Source organism: Gastrolobium bilobum, unplaced genomic scaffold (assembly GCF_033153095.1).
Source record: "Gastrolobium bilobum isolate Gb01-03AN ecotype WA unplaced genomic scaffold, APGP_CSIRO_Gbil_v1 utg3726, whole genome shotgun sequence".
NCBI lineage: Eukaryota > Viridiplantae > Streptophyta > Magnoliopsida > Fabales > Fabaceae > Gastrolobium > Gastrolobium bilobum.
Genome location: NW_026895830.1, coordinates 41,270 through 63,836, shown reverse-complemented (window position 1 = coordinate 63,836; position 22,567 = coordinate 41,270). Strand labels below are relative to the sequence as shown.

Sequence of the window (22,567 nt, the reverse complement as noted above, 5' to 3'; positions counted from 1 at the left end):
GTTTTTTGGTCCGAAGGAACTTCACCAAATATGTGCTTCTTGGAAACCTTTTGTTAAATTCCCAGGAAAATTTCATAAAAATGCCCAACTAAACGCCACCTTAGACTTTATTTTACCATCATTTTCCTCGGAACAACTTTTTTCAGTTACCAAGAAAGCGTAAAACATAGTAATAAAAGGAGTGAGAATGAGACGATCAATAAAAGGGCGTTTGGTTAAGATAGAAAACGTAAAAAATCCTAAAAACTACTTAATTAACTTCGAATTCCAATTTAATGCCCTAGCACTCTTCACTCAATTGTATTCATACAACAAACACGGGGAATAATTTTATTTTAGTCCTTTTGGATGAAAATATGGAATAATTTTATTTTAAAGTGAAGAACACGAGGGATATTAATATATTATTATTCATTTTGTATAATTAGATGAGGACAAAGTTGTCATTTGAATCAGAAATGAAAAAAAGAATAAAATGCAAGGGTATCTTAGTCCCATACTTAAAACACAGACAGGTGTTATATAGAGGGCCTACAAATTTTGTGTGTTTCCTCCTAAAATGTGAAGATGTGAAATGCCAAAGATAATACCCCAAAATAAAGTACCAATTTTCTTCCCACCCAATCTCTTCCTCTGCGTTTCTCTGCAAAACCAGAAGCTCTGGGGAAACCGCAAGAAAAAACACAAACAAAATCAAAAAACCTTAACCCATTCTTAACTAAAACAACCCCATTATGCCATGCCTCACACCACACCCCTCTCTCCTCGTTCTTCTCTTCTCTCTCCCCCTTTTCTTTCTCTTCTCCCCTGCAAAAACCTCTCATTTACATTCCTTACGTATTCCAGGTCTTCTTCTTCTGTTGTCCACTTTCCTTCTCTCATTCTCAAAGTTTTAATCTTTTTTCAAATGGGTATCCGTTTTTATGTTTTTTCTTTTCTGGGTTTCTTTCTCAGATGGCGTTGAGGTTGTTGGTGAGAGTGAGTATGGCAAGGTGCTACCATGGAAAACAAGGAGATCCATGGCGGAAAATGACACAGCCAACACGTCTCTGATATTGGCTCAGAATCGGACAACCAGAAAGGACCCTCTTGACAATTTTAAGCGTTACACCGGTGGTTGGAACATCAGCAATAAGCATTACATTGCCGTTAGTTCCCATCTAACTTTATCTAATCACTGATAACTTGTTCAAAAATTTTCTCCTTTTTTTATTATTATTATTTTTAAACTTTTCTCATATGAAACATGAAGTCATAGGATATTAGACCAATTTTTTTTTTTTTTTTGGGATACAGATTTTAGACCAACTTTTATTAGCAGTTTGGTTCTAATTTTTTATTTTATTTTTTCACTGACTCAGAAATTCTGTGTTGTTGATGATGTTGTGTTGTTGTTTAGATTCTTTGGAAACAGTAATGTTTTGCTGACTTCATCTACTTGTTGGCTCTTGGTGCAGTCAGTTGTTTTTACTGCAGCTCCCTTCTTTGTTGTTGCTGCAGCCTGGTTCGTGATTTTTGGGATTTGTTTATCCTTCATCTGCTTGTGTTACTGCTGTTGTCCTAGAGAGCCTTATGGCTATTCACGTTTGGCCTATGCTTTGTCCTTGATCTTCCTCATTCTCTTCACCCTTGCAGCAATGTATCTTTCTGACTTTTTCTCTTAAAAATAAATCATCCGTTGTGTTATGCTTGTTTTTCATTGGCTTTTTTAGATTGCTAAACATGTATACTTTTTGATTATGTTAGAGTTGGATGCATTGTCCTTTACACTGCTCAGGGGAAGTTTCATGGAAGCACCACAAACACACTGGAATATGTAGTGAGTCAGGCTGACTTCACTGCTGAAAACCTCAGGAACGTGTCAGATTATCTTGATGCAGCTAAGAAAATTGGAGTTGATGCAGTTTTCTTGCCTGCTGATGTTCAGAAGCAAATAGATGATGTTCAAACGAAAATTAATTCGTCTGCTGTGGAGCTTTCCAGCAAGACTGCTGATAATTCAGAGAAAATAAAAGAAGGCATAGATGGAATGTAAGTACAAGTTGAATTCTTGATTCGATTTTTTTTTTTTAAATGTCTCTTTGCTAACAATTGTTTATTGTGCACTGTAGGAGATTGGCTCTTGTTGTTATCGCTGCTGTTATGCTCTTTCTTGCATTTCTCGGATTCTGTATGTTTCATATATCTTTTAATACCTGTTTGGATTTTCTTTTTATATGCTGAAGTTTTCCTATGATGTTATTGTCTCATTTTTGCTTGTGTTTTGTGGTCAAAACTTGTTGCAGTGTTTTCGTTATTTGGGCTGCAAGGTCTTGTATACTTGTGAGTTAAATCAATTGAGCCATTTACTGTTTCTTTATTCCTTCTGCTGTTTAATTCTTGATGGGTTTGTCCCATTAAAATGTCCATTCAGTAACTGATGTGTTTCCAATGGCTGCAGCTTGGTAATTGTCGGATGGTTTCTTGTTGCGGGCACATTTATACTCTGTGGTGTATTTCTTTTTCTTCATAAGTAAGTGCATGTTTTCTTGTAGAATTTTTTTTTGATTTTCACCTTAGTGCCGTTGTGGATGTATTGTTGTCTTGTGTATTATGAGTTTCTTTATTTTTCACCTTGGGACAAATCTGGGGTCTCTCATTTTATGGTACCTTTATGAAGAATGATTAAACAAAATGTGCAACCATGAGGTGTAACTTATTTTTAAGCCTAAACTTGAAAAAGGGTATTCTAATATATTATAGAATTGTAAATCATATGTACAAAAGGGTTCTCTATTTATAGAGAATACAAGACCTAGAATACTTGACCTAATGGGCTAAGCCCAATGCAACAGATAACAAATAAATAAATAATAATAATATTTACAACACCCCCCCTCAAGCTGAGGAATAGATATTTATCATTCCCAGCTTGCTAGTAAGTTCTTGAAATCTGTCTGGAGGAAGTCCCTTTGTCAATAGATTAGCTAATAGACGCCCAGTGGGAATGTATGGAGTGGTAATCAACCCGCTATCAAGTTTCTCTTTGATGAAATGGCGGTCAACCTCAATATGTTTAGTCCGATCATGTTGAACTGGATTATGAGCTATACAAATAGCGGACTTATTATCACATAGCAGCTTCATAGGTCCCTCACATTTTATTTTGAGATCATCAAGTACAATTTTCAGCCGCAGTAACTCACAAATGCCTTGAGCCATAGCTCAAAATTCAGCTTCTGCACTTGATCTGGCAACCACATCTTGTTTCTTACTTCTCCATGTCACCAAGTTACCGCAAAGAAACATGCAATAACCAGTGGTAGAACGACGGTTGGTCACGGATCCTGCATAATCAGCATCTGTGTAGACTTCTAAAGATAGATTGCCATCACGTCGGAATAACAATCCTTTACCAGGAGTACCTTTAAGATACTGAAGAATTCTCTCTACTGCCTGCATGTGTTTTTCCTTTGGATCGTGCATAAACTGACTGACAACACTAACAGCATAAGCTAGGTCTGGTCTAGTATGAGCAAGATATATCAATTTCCCAACTAGCCGATGATATTGTCCTTTATCAACTGGAGGACTCTCTTCTGCATAGCCCATCTTGTGATTCTGCTCAATAGGAGTATTAGAGGGTTTACACCCGAGCTTTCCTGCTTCTTTGAGAAGATCAAGAACATATTTCCTCTGGCTGATAAAAATTCCTTTGCTTGAATGAGCTACTTCTATCCCTAGGAAATATCTCAGTTTCCCAAGGTCTTTGACTTCAAACTCAGAGGCAAGCCGTGTTTGCAGGATCTGTCTCTCCACAAAATCATCACCTGTGATAATAATATCATCAACATACACAAGGAGCACAGTAAGCTTCCCATTTTGGGAGTGCTTGAAGAAAAGAGTGTGATCTCCTTGACTCTGTCTGTATCCTAAGGTTATCATACCCTTAGTAAACCTTTCAAACCAAGCACGAGGTGACTACTTCATTCCATACAAGGCCTTTTTTAATCTACAAACTTTATTTTGCCCCTTCACAGAATCAAAATCAGGCGGGATTTCCATGTAGACTTCTTCTTCTAACTCACCATTGAGGAAAACATTTTTTCACATCAAATTGATTTATATCCCAATTGTAATGGGCAGCAAGGGATAACAAGATTCTCACCGTATTCATCTTTGCAACTGGAGCAAAGGTTTCTTCATAATCAATGCCATAGGTTTGAGTGTAACCTTTGGCGACTAATCGAGCCTTGTATCTCTCAAGAGTTCCATCAGAATTATATTTCAGGGCATAAACCCATCTGCATCCTACTGCTTTCTTTCCGTTGGGTCTATCAATAACCTCCCATGTTTTATTTTTCTCCAACGCATTCATCTCCTCTTGCATGGCTTGAGCCCAATTCCCATCTTTCAAAGCTTCATGTTCATGTACTGGTTTTGGGATAGAAGTAGAATCTAGTGCTGAAACAAAGCTTTTGTACTGCACAGAAAGATTAGTAGAGGAAACAAAATGGGAGATAGGATATTGAGTACAAGAGGGACAGGAGGAACAAGATTTCTTGGAACAAGTTCTTTTTCCTTTTCTTAGGGCAATAGGTAAGTCATCAGAAGCAGAAGCAATGGGTGAGTCATTAGAGATATCAGAAGAAATAGACAAATCATGAAAGGCAATAATATTAGAATCAGAAACAGGAGATTCAGGAGATTCAGAAGATTCAGAAGAAACAGGAGACTCAGAAGAAACAGGAGATTCAGGACTTACCAGTGGTTTAGACGATTGAGGTTGCTGGTGAGACAGTATGGGTTGTTTCCTCCTCTGATATACCAATTCAGGTGTCAAAATTTTTCGTATCTCAGGTGTATTTGAAGGTTCTGACACACTAGGAGCAGACACACTAGGAAGAGAGAAAACTGATCCAGACTCAAAGAAGGAAGGGGACGAGTCTTTTGAAGAACTGTTCTCCCCCTGACGATGAAGACCCAGGAAATAAGATTCAGATTCTTAAAAGGTGACATCCATAGAAACAAAAAATTTCCGACTTGGTGGATGATAACACTTGTACCCTTTTTTATAAGGGGTATAACCAAGGAAGACACACTTAAGAGCCCTAGGATTCAACTTACTCCGATGTTGTTTATGAACATGGATAAAGGCAACACATCGAAACACTCTTGGTGGAAGGCTCTGCAATATGGGAACAGAAGGAAAGAAGGAAGTCATGGAATGAATAGGACTGATATTGTTAAGGACCCGTGAAGGTAAACGGTTGATCAAAAAAGTTGTAGCTAACACTGCTTCTCCCCAATAAGAACTAGGAACAGATGTCTGGAAAAGTAGTGCTCTAGCAACTTCAAGGAGGTGACGATTTTTTCTTTCAGCAACCCTGTTTTGTTGAGGGGTATCAACACATGTGAGCTCATGAATCATACCTCTGTATGAAATGAATTGTGACAGGCGTTGGTTGACGTACTCAGTACTATTATCAGATCTTAGTCTTTTAATACCCTTACCAAACTGAGTCTCAACCATGTGATGAAACCGAATAAATATCTCTGGTACTTCAGACTTGTCTTTCATCAAGTATATCCATGTTACCCGAGTACAATCGTCAATAAAAGAAACAAACCACCTTGCACCTAAAACACTGTGCACTTTAGAAGGGCCCCAAACATCAGAATGGATAAGAGAAAAAGGTTCCCTGCTTTTAATAGTGCTAGAAGGAAATGACACTCGATGGTGTTTTGCAAATTCACAAACATCACAATGAAAGGTTTCAACCGACTTATTGAGAAACAGAGAAGGGAACATAGACTTCAAAAGACTAAATGGTGGATGCCCCAGATGCTTGTGATGGAGCCAATTAAGACTCTGCAGTAGAAGGATGACGTGTCATTAATAATGAAATTCTGCTAGCATGGTCTGGAAGGAGATGATACAACCCATCCTGTTCATTAGCAACTCCAATTGTCTTCTTTGTGGTAAGATCGTGAATAACACAATGAGAAGGAAAAAATGTGATAGAACAATTCAAATCAGTTGTAAGTTTTTGAGTGGAGATAAGATTAGTAGAAAGCTGAGGAACATAAAGAACATTTTTAAGAAACAAGGAAGGTTGAATTTGAATGTTACCAGAACCAATAACTGATTTATGGGATCTAGTATGACTACCAACAATAGGATGATAAGAACAAAACAACTCAGTACGACAAGCCATATGATCAGTTGCACCAGAATCCAAAATCCATGAGGTTTTAAAATCAGTGCAAGAAGCAAGAAGAGATATAGAACGTGTGCTCTTACCAGATAAGATCAAAGAACCGTCATTCTCGGCCATTTTTCAATAAAAAGTTAACAACCAGCGATAAAATCAACCAAACAGATTATCAAATGAAGTCCGATCAGTGAAACAATCACAGATCCAGACAGAGAACAAGGAGACGAGAAGAATGGCGGTGGTCCGAGGCCAAAATAAGGTGTCACGCGCCGGTGGAGGTGGCTGAGCGTGGGCTTCACGCGCTGTAGCTTGGGCGGCGCGTGGGCTGTCCTCTCCGGCTGAAATTTTTGCACGGTGGTCGTCCGGCGAGCGCGCACCTGTCTGTGGGTGGTCGCGGTTGAAAAATCACCGGAAGGTGGTCCAGACGCGATGACAGATCTGTTTGGGCTGTGTAATCGGTGTTCACGGCTGTTTGGATGTGTTTGAGCTGTGTAATCGGTGTTGGAGGGTGTAATCGAAGAAAAAATAACAGTGAACAGTAGTCCTCTTGGTCCAAAAGGTCCCCGAAATTTTTTTTTCCGGTGGCGGCTGATGGCAGCAAGAGACAAAGGGATCAGGGTTTTTTTACTCTAAAGGCAAATAGGCGCGGAAGCAGAACCCTCAGATCGAGAGCTCTGATACCAACTTGAAAAAGGGTATTCTAATATATTATGGAATTGTAAATCATATGTACAAAAGGGTTCTCTATTTATAGAGAATACAAGACCTAGAATACTTGACCTAATGGGCTAAGTCCAATACAACAAATAACAAATAAATAAATAATAATAATATTTACAACACCTAATCATATATAATCATATATGGATGAAATCGTCACTGGCCTTTCCTTTTACTTTGTTTTGTTTGTTAATCAGGAAGTGGATTCATTGCAAGATATATGAAAATTGAAAAGCTTTGCAATACTAAGAACCTCCAGTAAACTTTCAAAAAAAAAAATAAAAAAAACTAGTAAACTCTATTGGTTTAACATGAACTTTTGGTTTAGATTATTTATATCTTCTCAACTAATATATGCTTTAACAGAATGTTCAGATGGATTGCTTTATAATGTGTTTTGAAAAACATTTTATTCTTGAAGGAAACGGGAAGTTTGAAGCAGTAAGAAAGAATTGAAACTCTAGATCTTGAAGTTTATTCATATTTTGAAATCAACATAGAGCATAATGATTGGTGATATTATTAAAATGAAATTAATCATTTATGAAGACTGCATGCTTCAGTTATGATAACTGAAATTTGAGTTGAAAGGATCTTGTTGAAATTTTCAAAATGTCTGAAACAAAGTGGGAAATTAAGGAGTATATTGTTAGATTTGTTGTTTAAACTGTCTGCTGGCTTTATTATCATTATATTCTAGACCTACTCCTTTTACTTACTGAGAGTGAAAATAGTTAGAATTTGAGGATTAGGGCTTTTGTTGCTTATGAAATCATCAGTTAATAGCTTCATTTGTTCTATAGAGACTATTTTTTCTTTGCTTCTTTGGTAAAATATGTCAACATAATAATGGAACAGCATCTGAGTTTATGATAGTGTTTCTGCTCCAATGAGAAGCAAAGCATTGTTTTTTCCATCGCATGTTATTTGGTTTCCAGTGTATATATGGGATTGTTTTTTTTTTTTAGATGATGCAGCACTTTTGTCTTGTCATTTCAAGCTGTATTTTTCAGTCATTAAAATAAAACGAATTCTTACTTGAGAGCATGAAAAAACTGGGTACTTCTTTGAATGCTTTGCTAAGTTTTTTTCAGTACTTTATAGATCTAGTTTATGAAATACTCATGAAGACAATTGTTTTAATTACCTTTCTCTATATCATTTGATGAAGTTCATTGCTGCTATTGTCACTTATGTTGCATGTATGTAATGAAAGACTAACTTTATTGCATATTTTTACCAGTGCTGTTGCAGACACATGCGTTGCCATGGATGAATGGGTTCAGAACCCTACTGCACATACTGCTTTGGATGAAATTCTTCCATGTGTTGATAATGCAACTGCCCAGGAAACCTTGTTACGAAGCAGGGATGTGACACACCAACTTGTGAAATTAGTTGACAACGTCATTGCCAATCTCACAAACAGAAATTTCCCACCTTCTGTTAAACCCTTGTATTACAATCAATCAGGCCCCCTCATGCCTCTTCTGTGCAATCCGTTTAACCCTGACCTCACAAGTCGGAAGTGCGCAGCTGGGGAAGTTCCAGTGGACAATGCTGCAGAGGTAAGAGCCTATTTAAGATTTTGAAAAGTAAATCTATATCCGGGAAAGGAAAGCCTAGCCATACATTTTCAAATTTTCATGCTAAGTCCCCTTTTTTTGTAACTTGTTTGGTTTGTCTCTGATCTGGTGGCATGTGTGAATGGATTTGGATACGCATTTCTTTCCAAACTGCATGATCCTGATATAAAATGTGTGTGTAACATTCAGCTTTTGTTTCAAGCAGGTGTGGAAAAATTATACTTGTGAGGTGTCTTCATCCGGCATTTGTCAGACGCCGGGTCGGATGACCCCCACCATTTATGGCCAAATGGAAGCTGCAGTGAATATAACCTATGGCTTATATCACTATGGTCCATTCTTGGTTGATTTAGAAGACTGCACTTTTGTACGAACAACATTCACAGATATCAGCAACAAATATTGTCCTGGCCTTCGGAAAAATAGTCAATGGATTTATGTTGGATTAGTTTTGGTGTCTGCATCTGTCATGCTGTCTTTGATCTTTTGGGTCATCTATGCTAGAGAGAGGCGGCATCGGGTTTACACTAAACAGTTCTTTGACGGTTAAATATGTTTGGACTTAAACAAAAATTAGGTACAATATGATTCTCATGTACATTTGAGTTAGATTGTATTCGATGTTGGTATCTTATATGAGATGTAGAGTTATTTATCTTACAAATACTTTGAGTAGATGTGTGTAAAGTTATTCAAGGAGCAACAATTTACTTGGTTACTAAATTATTGGTATGTTTTTATATGAATTTTGTTATTTTGTCAATCTTCTGATGCCTGTTTGTAATGTTTATTATACACATTACTTGCGATTAAATATTTCTAGAGTTGTGGAATTACGCTTTGACTTAAAGGTGTTCATCCATTCTATTTGGCTTGCATGTTCTCTGAGTTTTGCACTTTTGGGGCGTTTGGTAGGAGATATTTTTTTTTTTCGAGAAAAAAAGATTTTTGAGAATATGGTGAGAAATTATTTTTTTTCGGGTAAGTTACGAAAATGTATTTGGTAGGTCTAATTTTTTTTCAGAAATATTGGGTTAATTATATTGATGTTATGAAAAAAAAACTGAAATGACGAAAAAAAAAAAATTTCGAGAATATTTTCAATTTTCTTGTACCTCGGAAAAAGTTTTTGCCTAATGTTCATAACAAACAACCCCCTAGGCCAAGCCTCTAATATGAGGATGAGTCGTGGGCCCAGATTTTACACAAACAGAACAAAGGATCCGTAGGTGGGCCGGTCCTGTGTTTCTTGATACGGACCATAAGACACCTAGACACCGCCTACTATGGCCCAAATAAAGAAAATAAGACTTCCCTTTCTACCAATTAGGGAATGCAGACATAGTTTCCAAAAGTATAATGAATGATACTTGTGCTATTCTTTTTGGGTTACATTTGATATGAAAGGTGGAAAGTGTTATTGGGGAGGACACTGTATGTTATAGTTTCTGAAGGGTATTTGACCAACTCTTAGGACCACATTGGCCGTGATTTTGGGGTATATGCTTGTTATGAGAGGTGAGATTTATTATTGATCCATCCATCAATTAAAGGACTTCGCGCGTATACGTTCATTGTTCTTGTTTGTTTGTTTGATTTGGTACATACATATGCATTCATTACTTGATTCTCTGTTGGTGAAATACCTTTTTTTTTTGGTGGGGTCGGTAAAGTTTCTGTCTTAGATAAGCTCACTTTTGTTGTGGTCGTGTCCCAGACTTGAGCGTTTAAAGCATTCACGTTCTTTATGCTTTACCCCCTTCATATCTTAGAATTTACGGATGCTAGTGCTTCGTTTACTGAAAGGTTGCCCAACAAGGCAACAATTATAAAAAGAAGGGCAAAGATGGCCTCTTAAAAGCGCTGCGTGAATCAATTGTTATTGAACCCGCTCTTCGGGCACAAGGAAAACATAAAAATCAGTAAGACAAGCAATCCACTTGTTTTTGACCCAAGAAGCGTATTTCATTCGACCACGGATACACACTAGATTATCTTGCTTTATGATTCTATCCACCATCAGTTCCACGTCTTAATATAATTCAATCCAATGTTGGCTTGCTCCGGTAAAAAATTATTTTAATCTAAAAATTGAAGTTATTAGGTGAAAGTCATATTAATATTTTTATATTATAATCCTCTAACACATTTTCTTATATAAGAGTCTATCGAATTTGAAGTGAAAGCAATGCACAAGTCGATCTACTTGTGTCGAGAAATTCAACAATATTTAATTATTGATTATAAAATAAAGGGTGAAAATCAAACTCGTGAAGACTTAGTCATATGAACTCTGATATAAGATAAAAAAATAATTTAAACTCAACAGTTTAAACTGTTAGGTGAAAGCCACGTTAATAATTTTATAGTATATTTCTCTAAATAGTGTTGTTGATATGAAAAGATAAGATTTTGAACTGTGATAAATACTCATTTGCCCTCTAGAAGATAGTTCCCCCGAGGCCAAATTGGTAAATGCATTTGAGGCCAAATATCTCCTCTAAAGTCTAAATTACTTAATCCACCCGCTAGCTTACTAGGAATTCCCACTCAAACACAAGGTCATCAATGTACTTACCAAATATAAACAAAATCCCATTCTATTAAATCGCCTTCAAGGCTTCAACTACAACCTCCCATTAGTTCAGCCAATAAAACATTCAAATAAAGAGAATCATACGCTTCAAACTCCAATCCCTTTTGGGGTATGAACTACTCCATGGCCTCAAGAAGTGCTCCTTCAAATTCAAAGTCCCATTCCCACACAAATCCACCACCCCCTCATCCACCAGCATCACGTACATGCTTGTGTTCACCCACCACACACCCTGGCTCCTTCAGGTGCAGCATGCACAAGAAGCCCCACAAAGCTCTGCCAAGATCCATGCCTACATATCCCTCCAACAACACTCATCATTGGGAGCTACCAATGGCTGCCAAAGCTAATTCTTTGAAGGCAATCCTCTTGCAAGTTATTAAACCCTCTAGCCATGATCTTCATAGGAGGAAGAATTTCCAACCAAAGCCTAGTAGGTTTTGTTTGATGAATGGTAACAGAGATGCTGTTGCTGTTTCTTGATCAAAAATCAATTTTCTTTGGTCTCTTTTCTGTTTGTAGTTATATGTGTACCTAAGGGAATCTCTTGTGCCTTTTTCTTTTTCTTGGGTAAGAAATAGTGTATGTGATCATATCTGTATATACTAGTTTTGAAAATGTGTTATAGTGGAAGTTGCAAGAAATCACAGTTTTGATTGCAAGTATCTATTGGAAGAAACTGGGATGTAGATTTTGCTAGAGGATACCTTGATTCTGATGATATTTTTCATTTTAATTTTTCGTTTCATTTGTTTTGCAATATATGATGCATAGTTTAATGTGATTTCTGAAGGACATAAAATCTTATTTTTCTATTTTCATTATTAGTGCTATTATAATATTTTTTAAAATGTTATAGATGGGTTCTACAAAACCATACCTACTCTATTTATTGGGATGAAATGGACTGCTTCTAACTTTATATCTTTTTGTCCATGATCTTGGCTTATATCTCTTGCAAAAGAAACCAACTTAGTATTAGTTCCTTTATGCAATTAAGGAAAAATTAAATATTTGATTAAAAAATAACAATGGGGGGAAAAAGAAGAAGAAAAGAAGAAAGAAGGGGCTGGCAAGGTCTCATTTATCATAATATTGAAAGCACTTTGATTCATTCGCCATTCTGTCTCTTATTCTTAACACATTACAATATTATTACAACAACCTAAGCTTGAAATATCTAAGCACCCAAGATCTAGCCATGTGGGCTTCTTTCATTTTGTCGCTTCGACATAAAAACTTTGCAATTCTGTTGGCGAATTGTTTAATTGCTTCTCAGGTTGGCCTCACATGAAACTTTTGCACTACCACGATCCCTGCTGAATCAACAAAAGAATAACTGCAGTTAAAGGGGGAAAAAAAAAAAGACAAAGCAAAACAGAACAATGATCACAGTTGGCAGATATATGACATTTATATAAAAATGGTTCATATTGGGAATGTCGTGGTGGATCACATCATTATTAGTATTTAATTGGACAGGTCAACTAACACTATTGGTTAAAAATCTTGCTGCCTAATTTACCTCCCTTAAGACAAAATGAAGGTCATATATATTGACAGTGACATAGCTATATTATATCAATGTGGAAGCGTCTTCATTCTTATTCCTTTTCAAGCACATATAATATATAGAGAATGTATAAATAATTCACATAAGATCTAGGATAACGTTAAACTTATTATAGTATTCGTTTTATATCTTAATATGCCAACTTGCACCAAAACCACTAATAATTTATACTAAGTATTATGTTTTTTGTTTAGCATATTTTAAAAGAACTATATTTCAAATCTAATGTACCTGCTCCATTTTCAACTCAACTAACGACATCTTAATTTTCAATGCACTTAATTATTCATGCTATTTCAACATTCTAGCATAAGCACGTGATGTTTATCATGACCACCATTTAGAAGAGCATATATTATTGTGTTATTGATAAGGTTTATAGTTTCGTGGTTGTGAGACAGCCATAGGAACCCTTACTTTATATTTTATTAATCTCATGGGTGTGAAAAATACGTGCCCTCCTTTTATGATGGAAAACATTGTTTTTATTTTTTATTTTTATATGTTTTGGTGGTGAGATTAGATTTATTTTCCTTGATAAGATGAAGTATCTCAATGCAACGGTGCTCTTACAAACTGTGGTATCGACCAAAGTTTTATGAGTGTCTTATGCGAAGGCTGAGAGATGAGTTGATGTAAAGGGCATTGTGGCTTTGTATTTTTGGTAGAGCAAAAGCTCATAAAATGATAGATTCAAAATGTCTTTTCAATTGTTTCCAAATAAAAAAAGATGCACTTTCAATGGATAAAGAGGAGTATTTATAGGTGTAAAATAAGAGAAATGATACGTTTACAAATTTTTTTTACAAATTATACTAAGTATGACCGGTCATGCACTCTTGATTGAAGTATGACCGGTCATACTTAGTGTAGTTTGTAAGAGTTTGTAAATATAATCTTCCACGTAAAATTATATATCTAATTATAAGAGAGAGCCTTTGTTTAGTGGGACCCAATGTATGCTTGCAGCATACACGTTTCTTGAATATGGAATGAGATGAGTTAGTGTAGGGACGAGAGATTATCAATTAGGAGAGTATAAAAATCTCACTTTAGAAAATTAAAGGGATAAACTCTTAAATAAAGATGGACTTATGAAAAAAATACTTTATGCTTATTTTAGAAGTATTTTTTATAAAAATTAAAGTTATTTAGATTTTTAAATTTAAAAAATATTTAAATTTTGAAAAAAATATTTGACTTTTGATTTCTGCTTTTTTTATAAGTTAAAATTGTTAACTTAAAAAAAAGGATTTTTGATCGTTTTTGTGACTGCTATTTAAAAAAAAAAGACAGACATCCAAATAGACTTTATAGTAAAAATATTTTTTTTCTCTAAAAAAAGCAATTTTTGGCTTAAAAAAAAGTCAATCCAAACGTCCATAGTTAAGTATGGCCGATCCATAACAATTTTGGTATTTAATCTTTGTCCTTTCAATAAGCGAAGAGAGCTTTGCTTCTAGTTTGTGGAGGAAATTCGCAGTAAGATAACTAAAATAATTAAATTGATGGAACCAATGAGATGTGAACAGAACAACACTACATATACATTGGAAAGATGCATTCCTAGTCACTAGCCGGCTGTTCTAATCTCCCCAATAATTGGACCATGAAGTTCCAAACCTGTTGCATGTGCCACACTTTGTTTTCATGACCATTTCATAATGTACATAACCTTTCAAGGTTATTGTCGAATTGCATATCATTTACGAATATCAACCTAGGACCACAACACAAGTGGAGGCTTACGTGTCTAATTGATTGTAATGTCTGCACAGGATCAAGATAAGAGTCACCATTCACCGCAATAATTTGGGATTATAGAGATAGTGTTTGTCTGCCATCCATGGGAAAGAAGTTAATACAAGAGCAAAAATGAGAGGATACAGCTCATTGTGGGAAAGGTTTTTACGAAATGAGCAATTCCCCCACTAAGCTAAACACGATAGCTTTATCCTTTGTTGAAAATTAAATTTCGTTAGTTTTGTTTTTTTTTTTGCTTTTTTCCATGAGTATTTTTGTTTAGAAGAAGCGAAAGTAATGATCATGACTCACGAGGATCAAGAGATAAGATGTAAATAAAAAAACTAATTACAAGTGTAAGTTCAAATTTTTAATAATGACTAATTGATATAGTAAGAAAATTAATCAAATGACATTATGGCAGTATGACAGAGTTTGTTGTCACTTGTCAAGTATTGGTATTAGTGAAAATTGATTAGAGTCATAAGACATGCTGGATTTCCCCCTGCATGGGTGTTTGGTACATGTTTTTCAAATGGTTACCCAGACAAGTTGAAATGGTATTTCGATGAGACCCCATTAGGTACAAGAGTTTAACAATTTTCACGGCAACATGGTTTTCCTAGGCGTGCTGAATATGTGCAAATGTTAAAATAAATTACTGTTGTAAATAACCATTACGAGGGTGGTATTTCGCTATTAGCTGGGAAATGAAAATTTGGGCGCGGATATGGAGACGAAAATATCCCCGTTGTACTGTTGAAATTGGAGTCTCTCTTCTCAGTTGTAGCATATGTGTGGACAAGAATAGAATTTGATTCTTTCTTCTTTGTTGCTCCATTCCAATGGCTAGAGGCCATGCTTCTTCTCTCCTTAACTTGTGCACTCGCAAGAGAACCCTTTCAAGACTCAAACTTCTTCTCTTCAACCGTTCTTCTCAAACTTCTTCAACCTCCCAATTTCACAACACTTTTCATGACCCACTTCGCCCCTTTTTGACCCGTTTCATGAACCCGGGTTTTCACCCGAACTTATCCCAAAGTCGAAGTCTTTCCAGCGTCAGAATCCACCCTACGAGGCCGTTTTCCACCGCCGGCGACAAGGGTGACAGCGACAAGAAGCCGGAGTGTGAATTCGACGCTGGTTTCGGTCAGAATGTTGGTTTTGAGCTTGGAAATAAGGTTAGTGATGATGTTTATGCTTTATTTGAAAATGGGGTTGTTGCAAATGATCAAGGTAGTAATGAGTGCAATTCAAAGATTGTTGATTCTCTAAAATGTAGTAATAGTAGTAGGAGGCGAAGAAGGGGATTTATTGTAGTCCGCTTAGATTGTTGGCTATGGAAGTTTTTGACAAGGTTAATGCGAAAGGTGTTTATTGCAGTCTATACTAACTGGGCAAGAAAAGAAGCGTGTGCAAAAGTTAGGAACATTAACATGTGCAAAAGTCAAGAACATTAACGTTGGTTGAACAGGACAACCCGACTATTGTCGATGTTTTAATCAATGGTTACATTTTTTTAATATTCAAAAATAAAATAAAAAACCCTTTTTCGTAATTTACGCTCATTATCCCATCAATATTTTACTTCAATCAAACATAGACTTTGTAAACTTCAATTAATTTACCCAGTAATATTTCAGTCTACCAAACAACTTTTTTAAACCTTTCCCATCAAACTTGATTTCATACAACATTACCAGTTATTATGCTTACCCGGTAAAAAAATATTACTTCTTTACCAAACGCCCCCCTAATATATAATCCCCGTGTAAAGACATCGTACATGAATATCTAAAATGTCATACAAAATATAAAAATTTTCAATGCCCAAAAAATATATAATGACAGACATAAAAATTAAGGGGAGGGTTACATTTATAATTTTTTTGTTCACAAACTCTTATAAACTACTCTATGTATTCCCAGAAGTACATTAGGTTACACTATGTACTTCCTGGAATACATAATATAATTTGTAAAAACAATTTGTAAACGAATCCATAAATTAAAAAACACCTCCTAACATTTTTTTGATATACAGGCAAAGCAACATTAGGCTCAACTAAGCTAATACCCACACTAGCCTTAGCCTTTTGAAAATCTATGGAGCTATAACAATGATACCCACTGAAAATATTTATACTAATTTCTTGTGCATGAACCCATTAAACTATAGAAATGATTTACTATTTAGTCAGTCTTTCTTCACTATGTTTTCCGGTGCTTCCCCAAATATGCTTATTGAACATGTTAGTATTCTTTTTGTCATCAGTTTTCTATAAATATGATTATAATTGAAGTTATAGATGCTAAAATAGGGTGATTTTAGAAGTGTTAGGGAATTATCACCAAGTAGGACGATAAACTGACAAGTGATTATTCTAACTTAACTAGTGATTTCAAATTTGAGTTATGGGTATGCAACCATATTAAAAATTTGGTATGAAGAATTTCCCTGCACTTGTGGTTCTATCCGGCTCGACTGGACTAGTAGGATACAAAACTTGAGATTGTTTTTTCTATTTTGCTAGGCCAACAAAATTTAGAAATTTTAAGATTTTTAAGTAAAAAATATAAACCATTGGTTTAGATTTAATAAGATTAAAATTAAGATTAATTCATCATTAAAAGTTAGTTCCAAGTTAATAGAAGGATCTATTTAAAAGATAGGTAGAGTTTTGGGAATAATTGAAACAAAATTAAAATTGAAGATGCCTATTTGCAAATGGTATAAAATTCAGGGTGACTCTATGCACTTTAAAAATAAAATTAGGGAAATAAAATTCCTTGTGGACCATAGTACAGAAATCGAAAGTGCAATTTATCCAAAAGTTTAGCTTTAAAAAATTGATAGGTCGTAGAGAAGCGAATTGAGATTAAAATAGGTGTTGTTTATTAATTGAATTATTATCCTATCAAGTTATCATTCTCTTTACTAATTGTATGATGGGATAGCGGATGCTAGAAAAGGAAGAAAAGAAAGGAAAATGCAAGAATCAAATGATTGTATTACTTTTCTGATGATAACTCCTTACACTTCTATTCTTTTATACACTACTTATGTACCCTAATTACTTCGTAACTGTACACTTGTATGTAATTGATAAATCCTTGGTTTACCATGTTTTTAGGCTAAATTATACAAGAAATATATCATGAATTGCATGAAAATTAGGGTTTTACACCATAATATCATAAGGATTGAATCTCTAGCTAACATCTTGTAATATTTCTTATTTCAAGGTATTTTGACATCAATTAAAGCTTTATGGAGCAAAAGGGAATGCAAGGAGATGATGGAATACCAAAGAAAGCCTCAAGGGAAGCAAGTTACAAGTGTTTACAAGCTAAAGGAGAGCGTTTTAACGCCCAAGAACGCGTTAAAATGCTCTAATGAAGGAAAATAGAAGAAATCCACTGGAGGAGCGCGTTTTAGCGCCCAACAGAGCGCTAAAACGCGCTGACAGACACAAAATTCCCTTCGAAGAGGGCGTTTTAGCGCCCAGCAGCGCGTTAAAACGCCCTAAGGCAGACAAGAATAAGCTAGGAGAGCATTTTAGCGCTCTAATGGGCGCTAAAACGTCCTGATGCGGTCAGACTCAGGCCCAGGGAAGATTTCATATCTTAATCAAGATTTGAACCTGATTTAAGGAAGATTAGAAGAGAAATTAAAAAGATATGTTCTCATCAATAAATAAAGGGCCTTGGGACCAATTAATAATTCATTCAACACCAATTCAGAGAATTACACAGAGACTTGAGGGATGAATCCTGTTGCGGAACGTTGGAGCACTGAGGAACCAAGTCAACATCTCACCAATGGAGACTTGGGGTTCTCTTTTCTTTACTATTGTTTTTGAATTCAGTATACTAGGCTAGACTTTTATGTAGTTAGGGGTAGATGGAACCCATTTGAATCGTTTATGTTTATGGATTAAATTGTTCTTGAATTCTTTTCTTTTTATAATTGAATAAATTTATCTGTCTTTAATGCTTTCTATGAGTTTGCTCCTAATAGATTGATTTAGGAGAATTGTATAACAGTAGGGATGTTGGTGCATGAACCCTGACTTGATAAATTTATCGCAATCCTTGTGATCCAGGGATTGACATAGGGTAATTGTGCAATCTTTAAATTCTTGATCTTAATGCATGTTTTCTTGGGGAATAATCGGGGAACTAGAGTTCTTTCAAGATCACATAGATTTAAGGTAACAAGGAATTGAGCCCTAATTAACTTAGACAGAATTGATTGGCATTATCTTAAGAAAAGGTTCTTGACTGTTTAATTCATAACATAACGAGGATATTGGGGGAAGTCGAAACCCTAACTACGTTTGTTTTTAATTGTTAAACCATTCATCTTTTCTAATTACTTTTTTAATTTTGAATTTTAATTTGCATGTTATTGATTGTTTTTCTTTTCAATTTCAATTCTCTTAAATCCTATTCTTGATTGTCCAACTAAATCACGATTAGTGAACTAGTGATTAAAAATCCGATCCTCGAGGGAACGATCTCATACTCCGGTACACTTTATTACTTTTACTATCGGTGTACTTGCCGAGTCGCAATAGTAACCAATACACAACAACCTTAACAAACTACTCTAATCTTAAGCAACTGAACTGTATACAAAAGCTGAACAATATACACTACACTTAATGCTTTATGCACGTGATTACACTTTGATTGAATAATCCTTCACCCACAACAACATGCTTGCCTTCTTTTCAGACTTCCTGATCATAATATTTATCACTCCATGCAAGCGAACCTTGTCCTCAAGGTTTCACGTGGGATAGTGAGTACACAAATCATCCTCTGACTCGCATGAAGCATCCTCCGACAACGAGTCGGACCATGGAATCAACTAATGGCGTTACTACATTAGACATTAAAGATGCCACTGGTGTCTGAAGAGGAAAATTACCACAGTTAACATCAGGTAAGGTGGGCACAACTCCTTGAACTTCACCTCGGTATTACTTAAGGACCGAAACATGAAAAAAGGAATGAATTTGACGTCCCTCAAGAAGTTCCAGCTTAAAAGCTATTGGACTCAAACTGCACTTCACCTGAAATGACCCAAAATATCTCTTTGCTAACTTTTGGTTACTCCTCTTGGCGACCGAGATTTGTCGATAGGGTTGAAGTTTGACCAAGACAAGGTCTCCCACTGGAAAGGTGACATCCCCTTGATGTCTATCGGCCAAATTTTTCATACGATTTTGAGCAGCCTGTAAGTGAGTCTTTAACTAAGATAGAAGCTCGTTCCTATGGCAAAGAATTTCATCTACTGCCTCCACACAAACCATGCCATAAGGATAATAAGGAATCATCAAGGCAACCTTGCCATATAAAGCTTGGAAAAGGCTCATCCCAATTGACGAATTAATGGACGTGTTATAATGCAACTTTGCTTACCCCAAATAACTTGACCATTTATGATTCTCATAATGATAGAAGGGTCGAATATATTGTTCCAAGTATCGATTGGTTACCTTGGATTGGCCATCCGATTGTAGATGGTAAGTCATGCTAGTGCGCAACGTAGTGCCACTGAGTTTTAATAAATGAGCTCAAAATTGACTTAGAAACACACTATCACGATCTGAGACCAAACTTATGAGAAAACCATGCAATTTAACAACCATATCACAAAATAATATGGCCACCGAAGTTGCAGTATAGTGAGTTTGAAGTGCCTCAAGATGAGCAAACCTAGTTAGCTAGTCCACTACCACGAAAGAATAACTGAAAAACCACGAAAGATTGGCAACCCAGTGATAAAGTTGAGGGTAAGGTCCTCAAAAGATGCCTCTAGAATAGGGAGGGGTTGTAAAAGTCTTGATGGAGCTGTAGTAGCAGTTTTGATATATTGGTAGGTAGCACAGTTTCGAACAAAATTCATGACATCTCTACGCATTTTATCCCAATAAAAGCAGGCTGATAAACAAACTAGTGTTCTAGTAATACCTGCATGACCTCCTACAGGTGTATTGTGGGCTTCTCCTATCAACACTTGTTTCAAACGAGATTCTGGGCCCAAAAGGAATCGATGTTTGTGATTGATGGGACCGAAATTCGTGCCCATCTAAGCCCATTTTGATAGCAAAATACCATATGTTCCCCCACCTGATGAGCAACTTTAGCACTAAAAACACATGTTTTATATCTTTATCACAAAAACACAATGGGGAATGAAAGGTGACGTAATCTTTGGAAAATATATAAAAAGGGGAACGGATTTGGGGCATTAAATACACCTGCTTCACTCACTCAATCTTTCTGACCACTTTTCAGGAAACGATGAAAAGAAGTTTCCAATTAAGCACAAGTGGGCAACACTCAACCAAGGAGAAAGGTGCACAACAGGGAATAAACGATTCCTATTGGCCGAAAAGGAAAGCAAGGCATGAGAGGTTCAGAAGGAAAGACAAATATTAGCAAAAACTGTCCCATCCAGCCACGTGCGCCCCACAAAGCACTGTTCACACCGCCCCTTTCATGCAGTCAAGAAACTGACTCCAAGGGATTTACAAGTTTTCCATTCACTCTTCTACCTATAAATAGGACGTTCCAGCATGAAGACATCCATCGAATTGCTAAGGGATTGAATTCCTTAGGAATTCAATCACTTAGTTTAATTTCGTAGTTTTTATTTGTACAGTTTTAACTTTAGTTAAGTGACAACACTTCTTCTTCTTTCTGTATCACCCACTTGACACTCCTCACGAGCAACAACCATATTCTCCACTTTTCATTTTGTTGTAATCAATTTGTTTTCATTTAAATACAAGTGTTATTTCTCTCCTTTCCACTCGTTATCTCTGAACTGAATCTCGGGTCTATGGGACTTCAGTTTGGAATAATTATGTTTAAACTTGTAGCCATAGACTAAATTATCTGTGGAATGGAAAAACTGCAAAGTTCTTAAAAAGTTATTTTCGAAACTCTTGTGTTACAACTTTTGTATTTCTCTGGTTAAGTGTGCTATCTCCATTGTGTATCTTTGGAAATTGAACACATACTGAGAAAGGATCTTCCATAAGGAAAGGATTTCAGACAGCTTAACCAGAGGGGAAAGGCAGTATTGTGGAAACAGTAGTGTTGGTTGCCTTAGGAATAAGGGACCACCTCGTTCATTTTAAGGTTCTGTACTAAGTACCTGGAGTCAAGGGAGCCATAGGAATATGAAAACTTGTGAGCCATCTAGTCCATAAGCTGAGGAATCAGACGTTGGGAGAAAGGAAACTGGAACAAATACTTAAGTGTTGCGTCCTGAGTAGAGAAAATAATTATTTATGAATGGAGTAGTGAATCTGTTCCTTCTGTTATTATTGTTTTTAAAGCCATCCACCCTATTGTCTCTTGATTATTGTTATTACTTTTTGTATTTTTCTTCTTTGTTTAATCTTGTATCTATAAACTCTCATGAATATTGTTGTACCTTCCCTGAACAAGAAGGTTGACATACATAACGAAGCGATGAACTGTTTGCTGTCTGATTGAACCTACTGTCCTCGAGGAACGTTGTCAAGACAGTAGGGAATGTTTGACCAAACAGGTCAATTACTAACTTTTCTTTTCTTTTCATAAGACATTAATTAGAGTTTTATCCTCGTGGGAACGATAATCTGGGCATAATACTCCCATTTATTACTTGATGCGTGCACTTGCGCACTTGGGTTGAACTAAGAGAACACTTGTGTTCTTTCTTAGTGAACTGAGGAACGTTTTCATCATAATATATTTTTTTACCCAACAACTTTTGCAAACCCAACAAGTTTTTGGCGCTGTTGCCGGGGATAGATACACTAAATTTTGTCCATATTATTGTTTTAAGTACATACTCTGTTTATATTTTATTTTCATTTTTTTGTCACATATTCTGCTGATTCATATTATCTGTTTTATGGTTTATGAGTGAAGAGTCTGAAACAGATTCTCCCCACTCCACTGAGATACCTGAGTTCTTCTTTGACCCTGAGCCAGAACGCACCTTACATAGAAGAATAAGAAATCTCAGGGAAAATATTTTTGAAAACATGGCTGATCATAACAATAACAATGATGACATCCCTCCTGAACAGAACTTTAAAACCTTGGTTGCTCCTTTCAGGAACAAACCAGAAATGGGAGTAAT

The 22,567-nt window shown here is 35.9% G+C and overlaps 2 protein-coding genes across 2 annotated transcripts; both read left to right on the top strand.

Moving 5' to 3' along the window:
• The first annotated feature begins 571 nt into the window (after positions 1-571).
• On the top strand, positions 572-9,230 carry LOC133296239 (uncharacterized). Its single transcript, XM_061495186.1, has 9 exons — positions 572-846; positions 955-1,148; positions 1,458-1,639; positions 1,747-2,031; positions 2,112-2,170; positions 2,286-2,322; positions 2,441-2,512; positions 8,161-8,485; positions 8,709-9,230. Exons 1-9 carry the CDS (start codon positions 735-737, stop codon positions 9,051-9,053), a joined length of 1,611 nt encoding a protein of 536 aa, XP_061351170.1. The 5' UTR covers positions 572-734; the 3' UTR covers positions 9,054-9,230.
• A 1,992-nt stretch (positions 9,231-11,222) lies between these two features.
• On the top strand, positions 11,223-11,582 carry LOC133296242 (uncharacterized). The gene has a single exon (XM_061495188.1). It carries the CDS (start codon positions 11,223-11,225, stop codon positions 11,580-11,582), a length of 360 nt encoding a protein of 119 aa, XP_061351172.1.
• The last annotated feature ends 10,985 nt before the right edge of the window (positions 11,583-22,567 follow it).